The following is a 16089-nucleotide window of genomic DNA, read 5'->3' as shown; positions in this document are numbered from 1 at the left end:
GTGTATAAATATTTCTCAAGTTGAATTTTTCAAAAGTTAAATGACTGTCATTGACACCGATAAGTGGGATTGTTAGTCATCGTTACCGATTGATCGGTCCTGTTTTCTCTCTAGTCTCTGCTGCTACTACTAGTTTTCTTCCACTCGCGCATTGTTTTGTACGTTATAAATTGGACATGGTATATAAAGTAGGCTGTGAATGTGGATGTGTTTTTTTTCTTTTTTTTCTTTTTTCTTTTTTTTTTTTTTCTTTTTTCTTTTTTCTTTTTTCTTTTTTTCTTTTTTCCTTTCTTTTTTGATCGTACCCTCGTTTCTTTTCACAACATTTCCTTTTGTCGCAACCGTTTCAACAGCTACAAAAAAGAGTCAAAAATAAAGACAAGAAAAGACAAGAAAAGACAAGTAAAAACACATAATTTCCGCCACTGCGCATGTCAGACCACGTGATGCTGCGCCACCTTCTGCTGATCAGGACTTAGCCCCATTTTAATTTTACAGTATCGAACAAGTGGCATAAGCCTCCTATACTCTGCTAGGAAAGTGGCTCGTTCACCAATGAGTTGAGCAACACTCTCCTGTGCTTGTTGAGCAACAAGTGATTCTGCACCCAAGGCCGTAGTTGCATCGGCCGTCGCTAATGTCTCTAATAATTGTACCATTTTCGACCGAATAGAACCAAGGAGCGATTCTAAAGACTCAAGCTGACGACAGACACTCCCAACATCAACTTCTCCAGCTTCAAGAGCCTGGATCGATATTGGCGCTTCCTCTTTCACGTTGTTGTTGTTGGTGGTGGTGGCCATATTTGTATTGATTATATCCAATAGTGAATGTTGTATCTTTCTATTACCTCTTGTAGTTGGTTAATAGTTTCTAATATTTTTTTTATTGTTTTTTCTTTTTTTTTTTGGCAAAAACTTCTTCTCCTGAACAAACTTCACTTCATAAACTATATTATATTGACTATATTATATTGACTATATTATATTGACTATATTATATTGACTATATTATATTGACTATATTATATTGACTATATTATATTGACGGCTTCGTTTGCTCTCTCCTCTTTCTTCCTACCAAACTCGAGATCGTCGCATACATTCTGTATTTCCTCCTCACTAGGTGGTTTCCCCCTACAACGATACGCCCTTTTGATTGCCGCTAACTGGCGTTCGCGAACACGAGCCTCCACCCAGCTCGCACAAACTTGCCGGGGGAGATCTCGCAGCGCCCGACCAACAGTAAACCACTCCCCCCGCGCCGCCCCGTCAAGTACCCGGCGCAGCACCCATAAAGGACCCATGCAGTGCGCCCCTTCCACTCGCACCAACAGAACCCAGGCACCCTCAATGTCCCCCTCTACTAGGGCAAGATGCACACAGAGACAACTGACTGCCCACTGATAATCGAAACACCCATTAGAAGATTCTCCATTGAGAATCTTCTCTAATGAGGGGAGATACCCACTAATTAATCCATGTGTCCAGAAATACCGTCCGCCAGATTCGAACACGCGGCGACATAGCTCTTGATCAGTATCTCTACTTGAAATTACCCCCTCTCTTAATTTTCTGTACTGTAGCAACACCCATGTTTGATCAATACTACCACTTTTGAGACCTTCATCGCCAAGGTGATACTCTCTATTAGAAATCTCTGTATTTACTCGGACTTTATACGGTTCATGGACACCACCGACATAACCATTGTTTCCATCACCATCTACTACTCCCCTGAAAAGAAACGCCTCGACGCGTCGGAGAAGCGCCCATCTAGCCTCAGGAGAGTCTCGTAACAAAGTGTCTCCTCCTCGTGATACTAAGCCAGGTCCACTGGGAGCCGTCTCTTGGAACCGTTGTAATCGTCTCGTCCGTTTCTCGTCCTCCGACATGGTCATGTTCTCAATCACAGAGGATTATATTTGTTGTCTAGGATATTTGTATGTATGAATATATGTATCTCTTTGTTAACATAAGTTTGCAATCCGGCATACAAACGTCTCTATGTGCATACGTAAATTTCCTCTTTAGCGTCTTTTCGGCTTTAACGCTCCACATGAATTTGGGAATTCATCAAATTCTTCCATAGCCGTTTCCCATAATTTCCCCTTTTGGAAAACCGCCAAAGAGGCATCTAATGGTATGATCAATTATATACTCTTTTAAAGAAACCAAAATTGATAATCACCTTCCCCATTACTCAATACATCAAGATAACCTTATGAAAATAGCATATTTTGGGACCGACTTTTTCTCCATATCCACCCTTAAACACATCGTCAACCATCCATCCATCTCCCATCTGGATATAATCACCAGATTGCCCAAACCTTCAGGCCGTGGCCTGAAATCTATCAAAGAGTCTCCATTGGCTACTTTTGCAAAGTCAAATGACCTGAACCTCCTATACGCAGAGTCCAAACAGGATTTTGAGAAATTGAAACACCAGTACGACTTGGCGGTAGCTGTCTCCTTTGGTCAGCTGATCCCAGCCCTGTTTTTGGATACTCTCAAATACCCTGGATTGAATGTACATCCTTCCTTACTACCAAAATACTCCGGTCCGGCCCCTCTACAGAGGGCTCTGTTGAACAATGACAAAATTACTGGTGTCACGCTCCAGAATTTGCATCCAACACACTTTGACAAAGGCGATATTTTATTACAAGAGACACACCCAATCCAGCAAAACGAAACTCTGTTATCGTTATCTGAATCTTTGGCAAATAAAGGTGGAGAGATGCTCAGTTACTGCCTGTCTAATGGCCTCTTCGATCCAAGCTCTCCCAACTATAAAACACTAAAGCCTCAATATCCTTACTCTTACGCTGCTAAAATTAAACCAGCAGAACGTGAGATTTCTTGGTCTTCGCCTTCAGATTATGTAATTAGGCAATTCAATACGTTGGGCCCATTGTACACTTTTAAGCCAGCATTGAAAAAGGATGGTTCGACCGTACATAAAAGAATCGTATTGGATAATATAGTTAAGAGTAATCGTATACTTTCCGTGAGTGACGAAATCTTGCCCAATGGTACCTTTATTTTGGGCGAGAATGACCAGTTAGATATAAAGTGTCATGATTCGTTTGCCTCAGTTGGTACTATCAAAACTGAAGGTATTGGCTCGGAATCCCCAACAAAATTTGTTAACTCTTTATCAAAAAAGTTTGGTAATACCGAAAATATCTTCATCTCCATCTAACATGTACATATCCACTTATATAATTATCATTATTTATTTATTTGATTATTTAATTATATATTCACCTTCAGAGTTTTTATTTTTAAAGTTCCACAATGCTACGCTTGTTAAATTCATTGACAGCAATAGATATCTGTCGATACAAATACTTTCTATCCTCAGGATTCCTCAAGGGAATGACAACACTCGAATTCGATTGCGATTCTTTGATCCGAATTCCGCCTCTCTCTAAAGTGATATCCTTGATACCATCATATGGGATCATCCATTGGTCCTTTAACTCATAAACATTCATCAGCACTATTCTTTGGAAGCTTATAATTACAGCATATTCACCGCCAGGAAAAACATAATGTGCCACATAATGATCATTTTCAAACTCGCCATTGTCGCAATTTTTCAGCCAATACTGTCCCTGACTTTCCTTATTTTGATACCGAATAATAGACCCATCATACGGTATATACCTAGGAAACCTCACTTTATCGATATTATCATTGTCAAACGCAGTTGTAGTGTTCCTTATACTCTCACTGATATTATTTGCTAGATCAAAAGCACCAGTTGCTGTCTTTGTTGGTAACCCCAAAAGACCTTTTCCCAATCCTTTGAAAAATCCACTGGCACCTTCCTTGTAAACACCTTCCAGCGGCGCAGTAGCTAATCCAGTTATACCACTTGACACACCACTGATGAATGAAGTGGCGCCCAGTGATAATGAATTTACGGGATGATTTTTATTTTGAATTCCTTGTCTGGCTAATCTCCTCTGCTCCTGGAAATTTTTATCCATAGATGCAACAGTCAACCCCTTGGCCATAGAACTTGTAAACCGTGAGACAGAATCACTGACACCAAAAACTGATTTCTTAAGGAAACTTAATCCACCCTTGGCTAACCCAATACCTAATTCTTCCGGTCTATCAGTCATTATATAACCTTGGTATGGCTCATAGAAAATATCCATGACACCACTGCTGATATTATTGAATAGTCCCACAGGATTTCCTAATACATCCGCACTGCCTAGCACTTTGTATAGTTGATATAGAAATGCTTGGGTGTAATGATCACAAATATTCTTAATGAGATACGGAATTGGTACTCTAATATTTTCTAATAATAAGGCAGCTAGTCTTACCGGTGCATTGTTAATGTTACCGATGGCCATTGTCAACACATCAGTAGCAACCGATAGAATATTTTGTGTCGACATCACATTAGATACCAGGTTGGAGTTCTCAGTCCGCACAAAAGATATGTTAAACTGTAGTGGTTGTAAATGCAAACCCTCAAAATAAAGGTCATCCGTTGTTCTAATGCTAGGTGGTTCAGGTATATCCAAATTTTGAGCCCACAATTCATCTTCCTCAACTTTGTTCCATGATGCTCCTGGAATTTTCGAAAAATCAAGTAGTGCAATCAGGAAATCTTCATCTACCTTAATCGATAATTCCTGCAATAAGACGGTAGCAAATTTTATGTAAGTAACGCCATGTTTATCATCTTTCATTTTAGCTATAGATGCAGAAAAAACAGGATGGTTATTTAGCTCAAAGCTGGATTTAGGTATCACCGTAGGATATAATACAACGGGGAAAACATTCCTTGTCAATTGATTATCAATTTGAAGCCACTTCATCTTCATACTAAGAGTTTGATATACACCAGATTCATTATATCTAAATTCAATGCCACGTATTGTAATATAACATAACTCCTGGATCCTACCCTCTGTATTAACAAGTGATATTCCTACACCTTCAAAATTGAATATTAAACTGGTATAATAGTCTGATGCATTGTCAACAACAGCCTCAAAATCAGCATCTTTATTGGACGTACTCGTCGATATACTCGACGAATTGCTATTTTTCTTACTCTTCAACTTGTACATACTCTTGGAATAATCATAGTCGGTAATATTTAAAGATTGCACTACACCTTCCGCAACAACGTTTAAATCAAAAGCCATATTTTTCTCCTTGATCAATATAGGAACTTGTTCTCCAATTTCTTCCAACCGTATATACCTTTGATAATCGCCGCATTTCACAATCAGTTCCTTATTCTCTGCGCTAGGAAAATCCCAGGCGTATGGCATAACACTTTTTCCCGGAACACGGTAAAGCACCGGAGTGAATGGAACATCTGATGTTATACTGCCATCGCTACTGATATTAGGATTCTGTTGGAAAATAAAAAACTCTTCGTTGGTATAATTTTTGATCATATATGGCCATTTGTTTTCTGCATCGAGAATATTAACAAAAACTGTAGCGTGATCAGTCGATATGTTAACCTTCAATAGTTGGTGGGCGTTTGAATCTTTCTTCTTAACTCTCAAAAAGATTTCCCCTATTTCAGTTATAACAAATGATGCTGACATACTGTTTGGCACCTCCTCGAATCCAATAACCATTTCTTTCTTGTTCTGTGCTGGTGTTTTATATAACGGACATATTTCTTCTGGCTGAACGGTCATATTCTCCTTACTACCAACAAGACCTATAATAATTGGGACCTTGAGATCATTCTTAACAATATATCTAGGAGAAGCAACAATTACTTTGGTAATTTTATAAATACCAGTGCCTTCTGTAATATGGATTCCAATGTTATCTTCATAATACCTATCACTGAGTCCAACGTTCACTTCAAATGATTGTCCAATTTTATCGATACTAAAGCTATCACTTAACCTTGAATCCTCAATTTTGAGCTGAATTCTATTGGCCTCCAAATTACCTTTCAAAAATCCCAAAACATCGTTCTTAGAATCAAAGGAAAACATCTCAGGATATTCTTCGCCTTCAACGTCACCTTTTCGACCTGGACACAAAATCGAGTGTGCGTTATCAACAACACGAAGATCCTTGCCTGTTTTATTGACCCACAGATAAGGAGAGTAGATGGATACTTTTGTGCCATATCTCGCATCTGTGGAGTATAATAGTTTCAAACTTAGTTGTGTATGATGATTCCTGAGAATAATCTCATTATCAGGATAAACACCTGCAATCGCTGAATTTATTATCGCCGGTTGAGAAGGGCCAAAGCTAGATCCTAAAACATCGATTTTTAGAATTGACGTCTCATTGATATTGAGCACATGCACAGGTACTTTTGTACCTCTCTTCAGGAAACTTCCCCACTTCTCATGCTTCAATTGGAATACTTTCCAATCAATGTCATAAGGAAGCAGGTTTTCAAATACAAATGGTGGTGAAATGACCACATTCATACAAGGATAATACTTGTTCAAAACATCATTATGTGATTCAGAATGCACTTTAAAAAAATAGGAATTATTCCTTTTTGGATCTGTTGCTGAACATTCCAAAAATAAATCGTTCTCTCGAATATTCCTCCAGTTGAATTCCGTAATATCGTGGCTTTCTTTTGTGAATGCTTTTGACCAACCAAATATTTCACTGCTTGTATCTGGTCTGACAACCAAAGCTCCCCCGTAAACATAATCTATCGGTAAAGCCCTCCTCGCACCACCAGGTATGACTACCTGCCTATCAATGGCAAAATTGCCATCATAATTACTTCCGATTCCAATATAAATGGCTGTAGGTGTATCATTCTCTATGGATATCGTGGATCTCAATATAACTTCTTTAACCTTATCCTCAGCTAGTGTAATCTCAGTAACAATTCGATTGTGATAATTGCCAACTGGAGGATCCAAAGTGAAAACCTCTTCACCAACACATCTAAGAGAAACATTTCTCAATGGCTTGTATATAGAATCAACCAATTCAATACCGATCGAATTTAATTCAGAATCGATTGATAATCTCTCACGAATTTTTCTCCAATCTTCAAAAGACCATGGAATAGTCTCTTCGTTTCTAATAACTGTCAGTTGCCTTTTTTCATCTTTGTTTTCATCTATCCAAACGTTGATATCATATCCAGTATGATTAGATATCCTGAAAGGAGAATCTTCCCCACGTGGTTTCAATTCACCAGTTTCGGTAAGCAAGTTTGCAAAATGAGAGATTGTAGCAATTGAGCGTGTAGTGACAGTCCATTCCGCGGTTTGCTTAGAAACGAAATTAGAGTGTAATTTACCATCTTGATTTCTCTCAATGTGAATTGCAAACATCCATGGCTCCAACATTGGCTCCCATTGAGATAACGAGTAGTTAAATATATTGATCAATGTTTCAATTCTCGTATCCGCTTCGAAATCGGTGGACCAGTTTTTGGCGGTGATTTCAAAAGATTCAACATCAAAATCTAAGATGGGCAACTCATGAACATCACCAATTAAAACCATTCTGAATCCTTCGAATACAATATTCATATGCTCAGCCTTAACAATGACATCTGGTTTCTTATCAGATAATTTCTTGTAAATCTCGTTGGATCTCCGAGATAATGACGAGATAATGGATGGGGCGTATTTACTAATGGTTTTTCCTATTTCTTCGGCAATAGAGGTAACATCGTTATCGTTCATTGATAACTGACCAATACTATTGTACATCTTAGAAGCTTTATTAAAGATCTCAATAGCCAAATAAATATCACGTAACGACAATCTCAACAATAATGGCTCTACGGTAGCGTCTATAGTCGTTAAGAACGCCGTATCACAAGAACCTCGGGAATCCATAACGAATTTAAAGGCAAAGTCATCTAGTATTCTTAGATCCTGTGATGAATCAGTGGACATTCTGGTTAAGAACATACCGATTCCTGATGCGTCAACATTTGTTGTTTCAGAAACATCGACTAAAAGTTTATTTAACTTGAATACCACCGCCTCTGAATCTTCCTTCTCTGTATCTGCTAGAAGAACAATTGATGGTTCATTAATCTTAATATGGTAGTTAGTTGTACTGTTCTCATTATTGTTATTATTGATTGTGTTTCTGTCATTTTCATCACGAGTAATTGAGAGGGTTTCATCAATAGCTGGGTGTTGCTTCATGTAGTGATCAACAATGTTTCTGGGTTGATAAGTTGCATAGTCAATAAAAGACTTTAGAGCTACTATGTAATCCATAGCTAGAAGAATACGAGGATGATCAATATTCAAGTCAACGGTGGTAACACCTTTATTCGAATTGATTGTAGTTAAAAACTGATATTCCTTATCATCAACTTCGGGGATGATGTCTTTGAAAAAGTTTTTACATTGTTGTCTAACATCCCTAATCGTGAACGATTTAATGTGTAGATTTGAAGTGTAATCACCATTTTTAGCAATATCAAGCATAATGCCCATGTCATTTAATGAAAACCTCATTAATTCACTATCTGAAATATTCAAAGTATGACAAGTATTGTTAAAGAGTGTCAAACTTAAAACAGGAATGTGGAACTTAAAGTTTACTGAAGAACCGGAACTCTGAATAGTATCATCTGTTGCTTCCATAGCATCAAATTTTCCCTTCAACATGCCAGGTTTATTTTCTTGTACTTTTTCTTGTGATGCACCATTAGAAATTAGCAAGTTGGCATTATGGGCATCCATCTCCAAATCTTCTAAATCCTCATCATCTAGTTTCACGTGCTTAAATATCGTGGGTAGAGATTGTGAAAGTTGAATCAAAGTAAAAGCTTGTAATTCTGTCAATTTCATATCATTTCCTTGTAAACCACCGGTTACAAGAACATCCGCTCTTTCACCAGTAGACTTGTCGCTATAGTCGATATTAAGGTGAATATCAAACCTATCAATTATATCTAATTCTTGGACTCCTTCATCCGCTATGTTTAGACTAGTTGTAATTCTAGTATTAAACAAATCAGCATTTATTAGGTTCAAGACATGATCTTTGTGCTCTGTAAAAGTATTCGAGGTACGAATTTCCCCTAAGTTAATTGTAATCGTATCAAATTTTTCGTTCACAGGGTCAACGGGTTTAGGAAACACAAAGATTGGTGCACGTACATGAACGTCAAACTTCATTTTATTTGGATATTCCACATTGCTTGCTTGATTAAGGGCAGCTTCTCTAGCCGAATCATAGATATACTTCATTCGTTGGAATTGGTATAAGAAATTGTAGATTCTTGCAAATGAATCTTCAATAAAAGTTACGACCAATGATCTACTTTCAAACTTGAATTGAGAGTCATAAGGTAAATCATTTATCTCTGGATCAAATGTTTCATAGTATATATCAGCCAAATCGTCACCTTGTATATTTATTAATTTTGACCCATCGTGGACATCATTGTCAACTAGACTCAAACCACCGATTTTGGTATTAATTCTCATCTTATCGGGTAGTAAGAAAAGAGAGGCATCAGCATCGGCAAAAACCAAAGTTGCAATTTTAAGCCCATCATCATTGAGTAAAAGGCTAATACTCTTCAACTTTAAATCGATATTTATATGAGCAGGCGCATTAATTTCTTCTTCATTATTATGTCTCAATTTATCAGAAGGAATTTCCGGGGCGTTAACATCAGTGAATGTATTTAGTGAATAATTAATTAATGTTAACAAAGATTTTCTAGTTATAACAAACTGTAAATCAGACACATCAATATTAATATCCTGATCAAAACATTCAATTTCTTCACCTTTAAAATGAGCGTACCTTAAAGTCCTCGTATAAGCTAGGGAGAATAGATTCTCAGTTGAATCATTTTCATTTTTAGCACCAATCAGTCTCTTAAATTCTGGGATTTCTGATGTCTGAATATAATCACGAACATACAAATCGGCAAGAGACATATCTACATGAAGCTCACGTTGTGTTTGGTAGAAATGTAGTTTTAGTTCATCACCGACAATATCCACCAAAATCTCGGATTCCATAGTTTCTTTATCCAAACATCTCTTCAATGAAAGTACAATATGTTTCATAGTGAAATTAAACTCAATTTCGTGCTGCTGCAAAGCAGGTGAATCCTTCAAGCTTGAATTTGATTGATTTGTAGCACTATCTGGATTGTTGCCTTCTGCAAGTGAAGTTTCCTTCAGATCTTTCAACAATGTTGAATCTTCTAAATAAATCGATGTTTCACCATCAGACCTTTCATTGAAGAAAGAATTTGCATCCATGTAATCATCAACGGAGGAATTTGTGGAACCATCATCCGGAGTTGAAAAATCGGGCATTAAGTTTCCAGTTAGATCCAATAATATCTTATATTGGTAATCACTCATTTGTGCTCTTAGGTCAGGAATCTCTCCGCTCATTTTTATCTTCGGTAGGCTATAAAATGACGGTATGATGGAAACTTCAAAAATTAGGTTCATACTAAAATCATGCAAAATTAACCCAGAATCATTATCAGTGTCATGTAAAATCTTTGTTGTTGTATAAATATCCGGACCAACAACAATATGTGCGTCATGTAATCCAACGTTATACTTATCATACATATAAGTATTCATTTTCTTCCAATCTTCCTCTGTGTAAGAATCTTTCCTTTCACTTCTGATTTCTTCATATTTTTCAGAAGATATTAAATCACTTACCATATCGATATGACCGGCATCAATAATTACAACTGGAGCCTCCCAACTTGTTGGGTCGGCAGGTAGCATAATCAAAGGAGACTGGACATCCAATACTACATTCATAGTTTTATGTTCTTCAAATGCATACTGTAAACCAATCTTTGTCTGTTTGGTGAAATCTTGAAGGGTACAATCTGCTGCATTCATTAGAGAACCAATGGTATCAACATGTGCCCTTGGTGGACAGAAAAAGTGCATTAAAGATTCAATAAATTTCCGATTGTGGAAAATGGAAACACTTCCCATCTTTAAAATTAGCTCGGAATCGGCAATTTCATTTATTGGATGTTGTTCATAAGAAATTTGAAAGAAAGGTTCATCTTTAAAAACATCTTCAATTGTTGGATCATTAATATTGAAATCTTTCCTCTTTGCATTGATTATTTGATTAAAAATGGTATTTGGATCTCCATCAACTACTGAAAATGCATTTAACTTAAATCCAACAAAATAGGAATCCTTACGTTGAAGAAAATCCACATGACAACCACGGGATAAAAACTCTGCCATGTTAGCATCTGAACGGGACTGGCGTAAAACAAAAGATCCGGTATTTAGCCTACAATCAACAGAAAGTTGAATTCGATCTCTTGGAATATCCAAGGAATCAGCCAATACTTTTGATTCATCGAATTCAATTGCATCATAAAACTCATTGATCTGTTCATTCGTGATTTCAATAGTGTCATCCGATGGTTTTATATCCATAGCTTTCACATTAGAATCATTATTACCACTCCACCATGAGGAAAACCATCCTTTATTTTCCTGTTTTGAAGATTTGGGTAAAGAATTGTATTCCTTCTTATATTGAAGTTTAGCCAAAGATCTGTAAAATTTCAAATCTTCATAACTACATTCATCCTCCAATTGTAGCATTTTTTGCCTCTCATCTGGTGTAAGTGAATTTTTATCATATAAATATTTTTTCCATAATGGAATATACAATTTTCTTTGATCCCTTCTTTTCTTCATATAACTCCATGTTTTCTTATAATTTCTTTCATGTATTTCATCGAATACAGTTTGGAAGGAATATTTCAACCATTTATAAGGATCTTCATCTATTGTACAAGTAGGAGCATTTTTCTTAAATTTGAGGGTCTTCATATAATAATTCATTTCAGTTATTGTATCCAACAAATTGAAATATTGTGACCTATTAAGATTGATCCTGAATTGATCAAAAAATAAATCTAATTGATAATGAGGAATTTCTTGTGTTGAGCCCAATTTATTCAAAGTTAAATGACCTTCTCCGGAAATTGGTTGTAATAGATATTCCATTTGAGAATCATCAGAAGATGCAACTCGAATATAATCTTTAAGATTTTGTAACATTTGAGATTGATCATCAGAACAAATTGAGGTATTTTTAGTCAAAGAAGTATCCATATAAATAGTTAAAGATTTCAATAATAGCAATTTCCTTGAAAGAGTTGAGATTTGTTGGATAAAATTAGGTATCCAATTTTCATCAGTACTTGAAGCAGATAATTCATCAAGAGTAATACCAAATGCATAGGGAGTTTTCGTATAACAGTCGAAATCTTCATATCTTATATGGATATTTTTGATTGTTACTTGTAGATTGTCTATAACCTTGGCAATCAAAGATTCGGTGAATGATTGATTCTTCAATTGGTCTGATTCGTCCAAGGAATCGTTTGATTGAGAGGATAATAATTCCAAATTATCCAATTTCTGACGTTTGATTCTCTGTAATCGATCATCTTCATCTTCATAGGCCTTGGAATTTTGCAATTTGGCTGTAGCCAATATATAACAATCTTCAATTTGAATTTTCACTGGTTTAGATTTCAAATTTGACCAAGGTATTTGCATTGTTAAATTAGCCAAATGACCACATTTTAAATTGATTGGTAGGTCCAATTTGTCTAAAGATTCCGGCTTCAGTTTCAAGTTCGACAAGGTAACGTCTCCGGACCATATACCGATATTAAGTTGGTTTGGATCGAAGTTCTCCACATAAGCCCCGAGGGTCTTATTGAGAATATTGGCTACAAGTGATTCTAACATTTTTCAAATGTAGACTATTGTGGATTATCTTATGCGGTGAGAGAGGGAAAAAAAGGGGTTTTCACGGTCCAATGGAGGGGGGTCTGTGTATCTACTGTTTAGTGTCGATGTGGAAAGGAAAAAGATAGAAACAAAGGGCAAACAAAGAGATATCAAAGACAGCTCAACATACAGGCACTTCTAAGAATGAGCCTCTTGGGTCTTCCTACGGGGCATCCAATTTGTACGTTCCATTTTTTTCCCGTTTGAGGAAGGTGCGCTCCCCCCTAGTTACTTGATCTGTAAAGGGCACAATTGCTGGCGTCTACAATTTCCACATCCCATGTCCCAGTAGACAGCTCCCGGAAACCAAAAGGGTGGGGGCGAAAATTGGAAATGAGCCGTTCCAAGATATGTTTGTCCCATTAGTTTCGAGGTAAAGGCAACAGGGTAACCCAAATAGACTGAGCCTCCAAAGACGTCGGGGGGGGGGGCGTAATTTAAAAAAAAAAAACGAAAAAGAAAAAAAAAAAAATCTCTTAAAGGGAACACCGACGCGTCGATAGGTGTTGGAATGTTTAATGGTTATGTGAAATATTCTGTTTCTTGTACTGTTGAAGCTGGCAATAACTAGACAGTAACAATAACAGCAATTAACAAAGAGAAGAATCAAATGAGAGATCAAAGGACAAAAAAAAAAAAAAAAAAAAGAGAAGTATTATTTGTTTACCTTTATCTGTTTACACGATTTGTTTGTTTAGTTTACTGGTTCAGTTTATGTGTTTACTTTTTGCCTCTTCTGCATCTCCTGTCGTTTTCTTTGGTGGCTTGTTTGTGTCCTTCTCTGAAAATGTCAAAATATGTTTACCTTTCCCGAAAACGAGGCGCGCCTTTGTTTGGCCTCTGTTGAAACTTTAAAGGCAAGATCGGAGAGGCGCGGGAGGACCGCCGCGCGCTGGACCAATAGGAGGCGCGCGTCGTGTTTACGATGGACCGTGTTGACTTTTTCCTCTACTGGAATTACGCCCTCCACCATTTTCTGGTTTGTGTACGAGGCGTGTTTGGCTTTTTCCACTAGGCAAATATAAGAATTCCCACGCTTTCTAGCGATTTCTAAAAATCGAGGCACATCAGCAGAGGCCATTGTTATTTATAGAACTTCCTATAGTGGTTGGTGGATTTAAAGACATTGGTTGCTACTTTGAATGGTGTCCCTGTCGTTGACCAACTTGTTGTTTGTCTACTTGGTTCTTGTTGATCAATTACTTGCACCTTTTTTTTTTGGTTCATCTCTTTACCCCCCTTTCTCTTTTCTTTTCCCCTCTGACTTCCTCTCTTTCTTTCTTTCTTTCTTCTTTCTTCTTTCTTTCTTTCCATTAACTCATATTATCTTCTCCATTCTATTGTTGTTTTCAAACGTGTCCAGTACTGTCGTTTATTTGTAAGGTTAAGCATCTGCTATATTACATCCTTCGCTTATATTCACACTCTCATTCAGTTGATATTTGCCCTCTACATCATTCACTTTACTGAAAACACTAGCATTTATTCCTGTTTAACAAGTTATTGATCCCATAACAGAGACAAAACAGAGAGAAAAAGGAACCAAACTTTAATTTCTCAAACATTTCAACAACAGAAACTAATAAAACAAACATTTTATTTCTTGGAATTACATTAAAGACCAACAACTAAAAACTAAAACAGAAAAAAAAAATGAAGCTTTCATCAGTTTTTTCCTCTTTAGCTTTGGCTGCAACTGCCTTGGCTGCAAATGATGTCAAGGATACAACCTCTTTAGAAACCACCTTGGCTTCTACTACTTCCATTAACGTTGCTTCCGGCTGCTCCTTCAAGAGCGCATTCACTGCAACTGCACAATCCGACTTGGACAGATTGACCGGTTGTGAAGGTATCCAAGGTGATGTTATCATTACCGGTGACTTGGGTTCTGCTTCCATTGCAAACGTTAAGGCAATTTACGGTGACTTGCAAATTTACAATGCAACAAACTTACAATCCTTTGCTGCTGATTCTATTGGTACCATCACTGGTTCTTTAAAACTTCACGGTTTGACCGTCTTATCTTCTCTTTCTTTTGGTTCTTTAAATTCTGTTGGTGCGATCAACTGGGTCACATTACCAAACTTGGTTGAAACCGGTTTATCCCAAGTTACTGATTGTAACTCCATCTTGATTTCTGATACTCAATTGTCCGATTTGAAGGGTATCAATCCAGTTAATGTTGAAATCTTCAATGTTAACAACAACCTTAACTTGGCTTCTATTTCTTCCAACATTGAGACCGTTTCTAACGCTTTAACAGTTGCATTCAATGGTCATGACACAGAAGTTGAATTCAATGATTTACAATGGGCTAATAACTTGACTTTCTATTCTGTTGCTTCTGTCTCTATGGAAAAGATTAACTATGTTAATAAGTCTGCAGGTTTCTTTGAATCTTCTGTTGAAGAATTGACCTTCCCATTGATTACTGGTATTGGTGGTGATTTGACCATTGAAAACAACCAAGATTTAACTCATATTGACTTCTCTAACGTCACTGCTATTGGTGGTGGTTTTGTTATTGTTAACAACACCGAATTGGCATCTATTGAAAATGTCGACTCTATCAAGAGTGTCCAAGGTGCTGTGGTCTTAAAGGGTGACTTTGACAACTGTACCATGTCTTCCTTAAGAACCGTTAGAGGTGCATTTGATTTGGAAACTACTGGTTACGCTGACTGTGATCCTTTCAAGAAGTTGTCCAAGAATGGTGGTATTCAAGGTTCTTACAAATGTAAGGCTAAGTCTAAGCCTGTTTCTTCCTCCTCTTCTTCTGAATCTTCTACTAAGACTAAGACTGGCTCTGACTCTAAGACTACCTCCAGTGACAGTGATTCCACTTCTACCTCTTCCAATGCAGATGTCTCTTCCATCTCTACCACATCTAAGGGTGCTGCAGCTTCTCTCCAAAAGGCTTCCGTCTTTGGTACTGTTGCAGCAGTTTTATTAGCATTATTATAGTAGCTGGACTAGTCGAATTGAAGACTTGGTCTATGGAAATAGTATTAATTTATCTCAATGATAAAATCATTAACAACAACAATAATAATAATAATAATTCAATATATCCCTTAAACACTTCTTTATTTCTTTCACTGGTTTTTTTTTTCAATCAAAGTAATTGACTGTAATAATAATTAACTCATCACCCCTCCCCCTTTTTTTTCTTTTAAAGTATATATACTTTTCACCTATAACTAACTATAACTATAACTATCACAAAGATTACACTTATAACCATTTCTCTTCAATTAATATGCATTTGGATTTGTTTATACTTTAGGTTAACTCTATACAAT

The 16089-nt window shown here is 36.8% G+C and overlaps 5 protein-coding genes across 5 annotated transcripts; 2 read left to right on the top strand and 3 right to left on the bottom strand.

Annotated features, from left to right (window-relative positions):
• Positions 1–434: 434 nt before the first annotated feature.
• Positions 435–803, bottom strand: C5L36_0B03475 (uncharacterized protein; the record flags this gene model as incomplete). Its single annotated transcript, XM_029464714.1, has 1 exon — positions 435–803. One exon carries the CDS (start codon positions 801–803, stop codon positions 435–437), a length of 369 nt encoding a protein of 122 aa, XP_029320573.1.
• Positions 804–1033: 230 nt separating this feature from the next.
• On the bottom strand, positions 1034–1900 carry C5L36_0B03470 (uncharacterized protein; the record flags this gene model as incomplete). The annotated part of the gene is made up of 1 exon (XM_029464713.1): positions 1034–1900. One exon carries the CDS (start codon positions 1898–1900, stop codon positions 1034–1036), a length of 867 nt encoding a protein of 288 aa, XP_029320572.1.
• Positions 1901–2223: 323 nt separating this feature from the next.
• On the top strand, positions 2224–3207 carry C5L36_0B03460 (uncharacterized protein; the record flags this gene model as incomplete). Its single annotated transcript, XM_029464712.1, has 1 exon — positions 2224–3207. One exon carries the CDS (start codon positions 2224–2226, stop codon positions 3205–3207), a length of 984 nt encoding a protein of 327 aa, XP_029320571.1.
• An 82-nt stretch (positions 3208–3289) lies between these two features.
• Positions 3290–12745, bottom strand: C5L36_0B03450 (uncharacterized protein; the record flags this gene model as incomplete). The annotated part of the gene is made up of 1 exon (XM_029464711.1): positions 3290–12745. The coding sequence occupies one exon, from the start codon at positions 12743–12745 to the stop codon at positions 3290–3292; it is 9456 nt and encodes a 3151-aa protein (XP_029320570.1).
• A 1695-nt stretch (positions 12746–14440) lies between these two features.
• C5L36_0B03440 (uncharacterized protein) lies at positions 14441–15751 on the top strand (the record flags this gene model as incomplete). Its single annotated transcript, XM_029464710.1, has 1 exon — positions 14441–15751. The coding sequence occupies one exon, from the start codon at positions 14441–14443 to the stop codon at positions 15749–15751; it is 1311 nt and encodes a 436-aa protein (XP_029320569.1).
• Between the last annotated feature and the right edge of the window lie 338 nt (positions 15752–16089).

The sequence above is a fragment of the Pichia kudriavzevii genome, chromosome 2 (genome assembly GCF_003054445.1).
Source record: "Pichia kudriavzevii chromosome 2, complete sequence".
Classification (NCBI taxonomy): domain Eukaryota; kingdom Fungi; phylum Ascomycota; class Pichiomycetes; order Pichiales; family Pichiaceae; genus Pichia; species Pichia kudriavzevii.
This window is presented reverse-complemented; position numbering and strand designations above follow the sequence as displayed.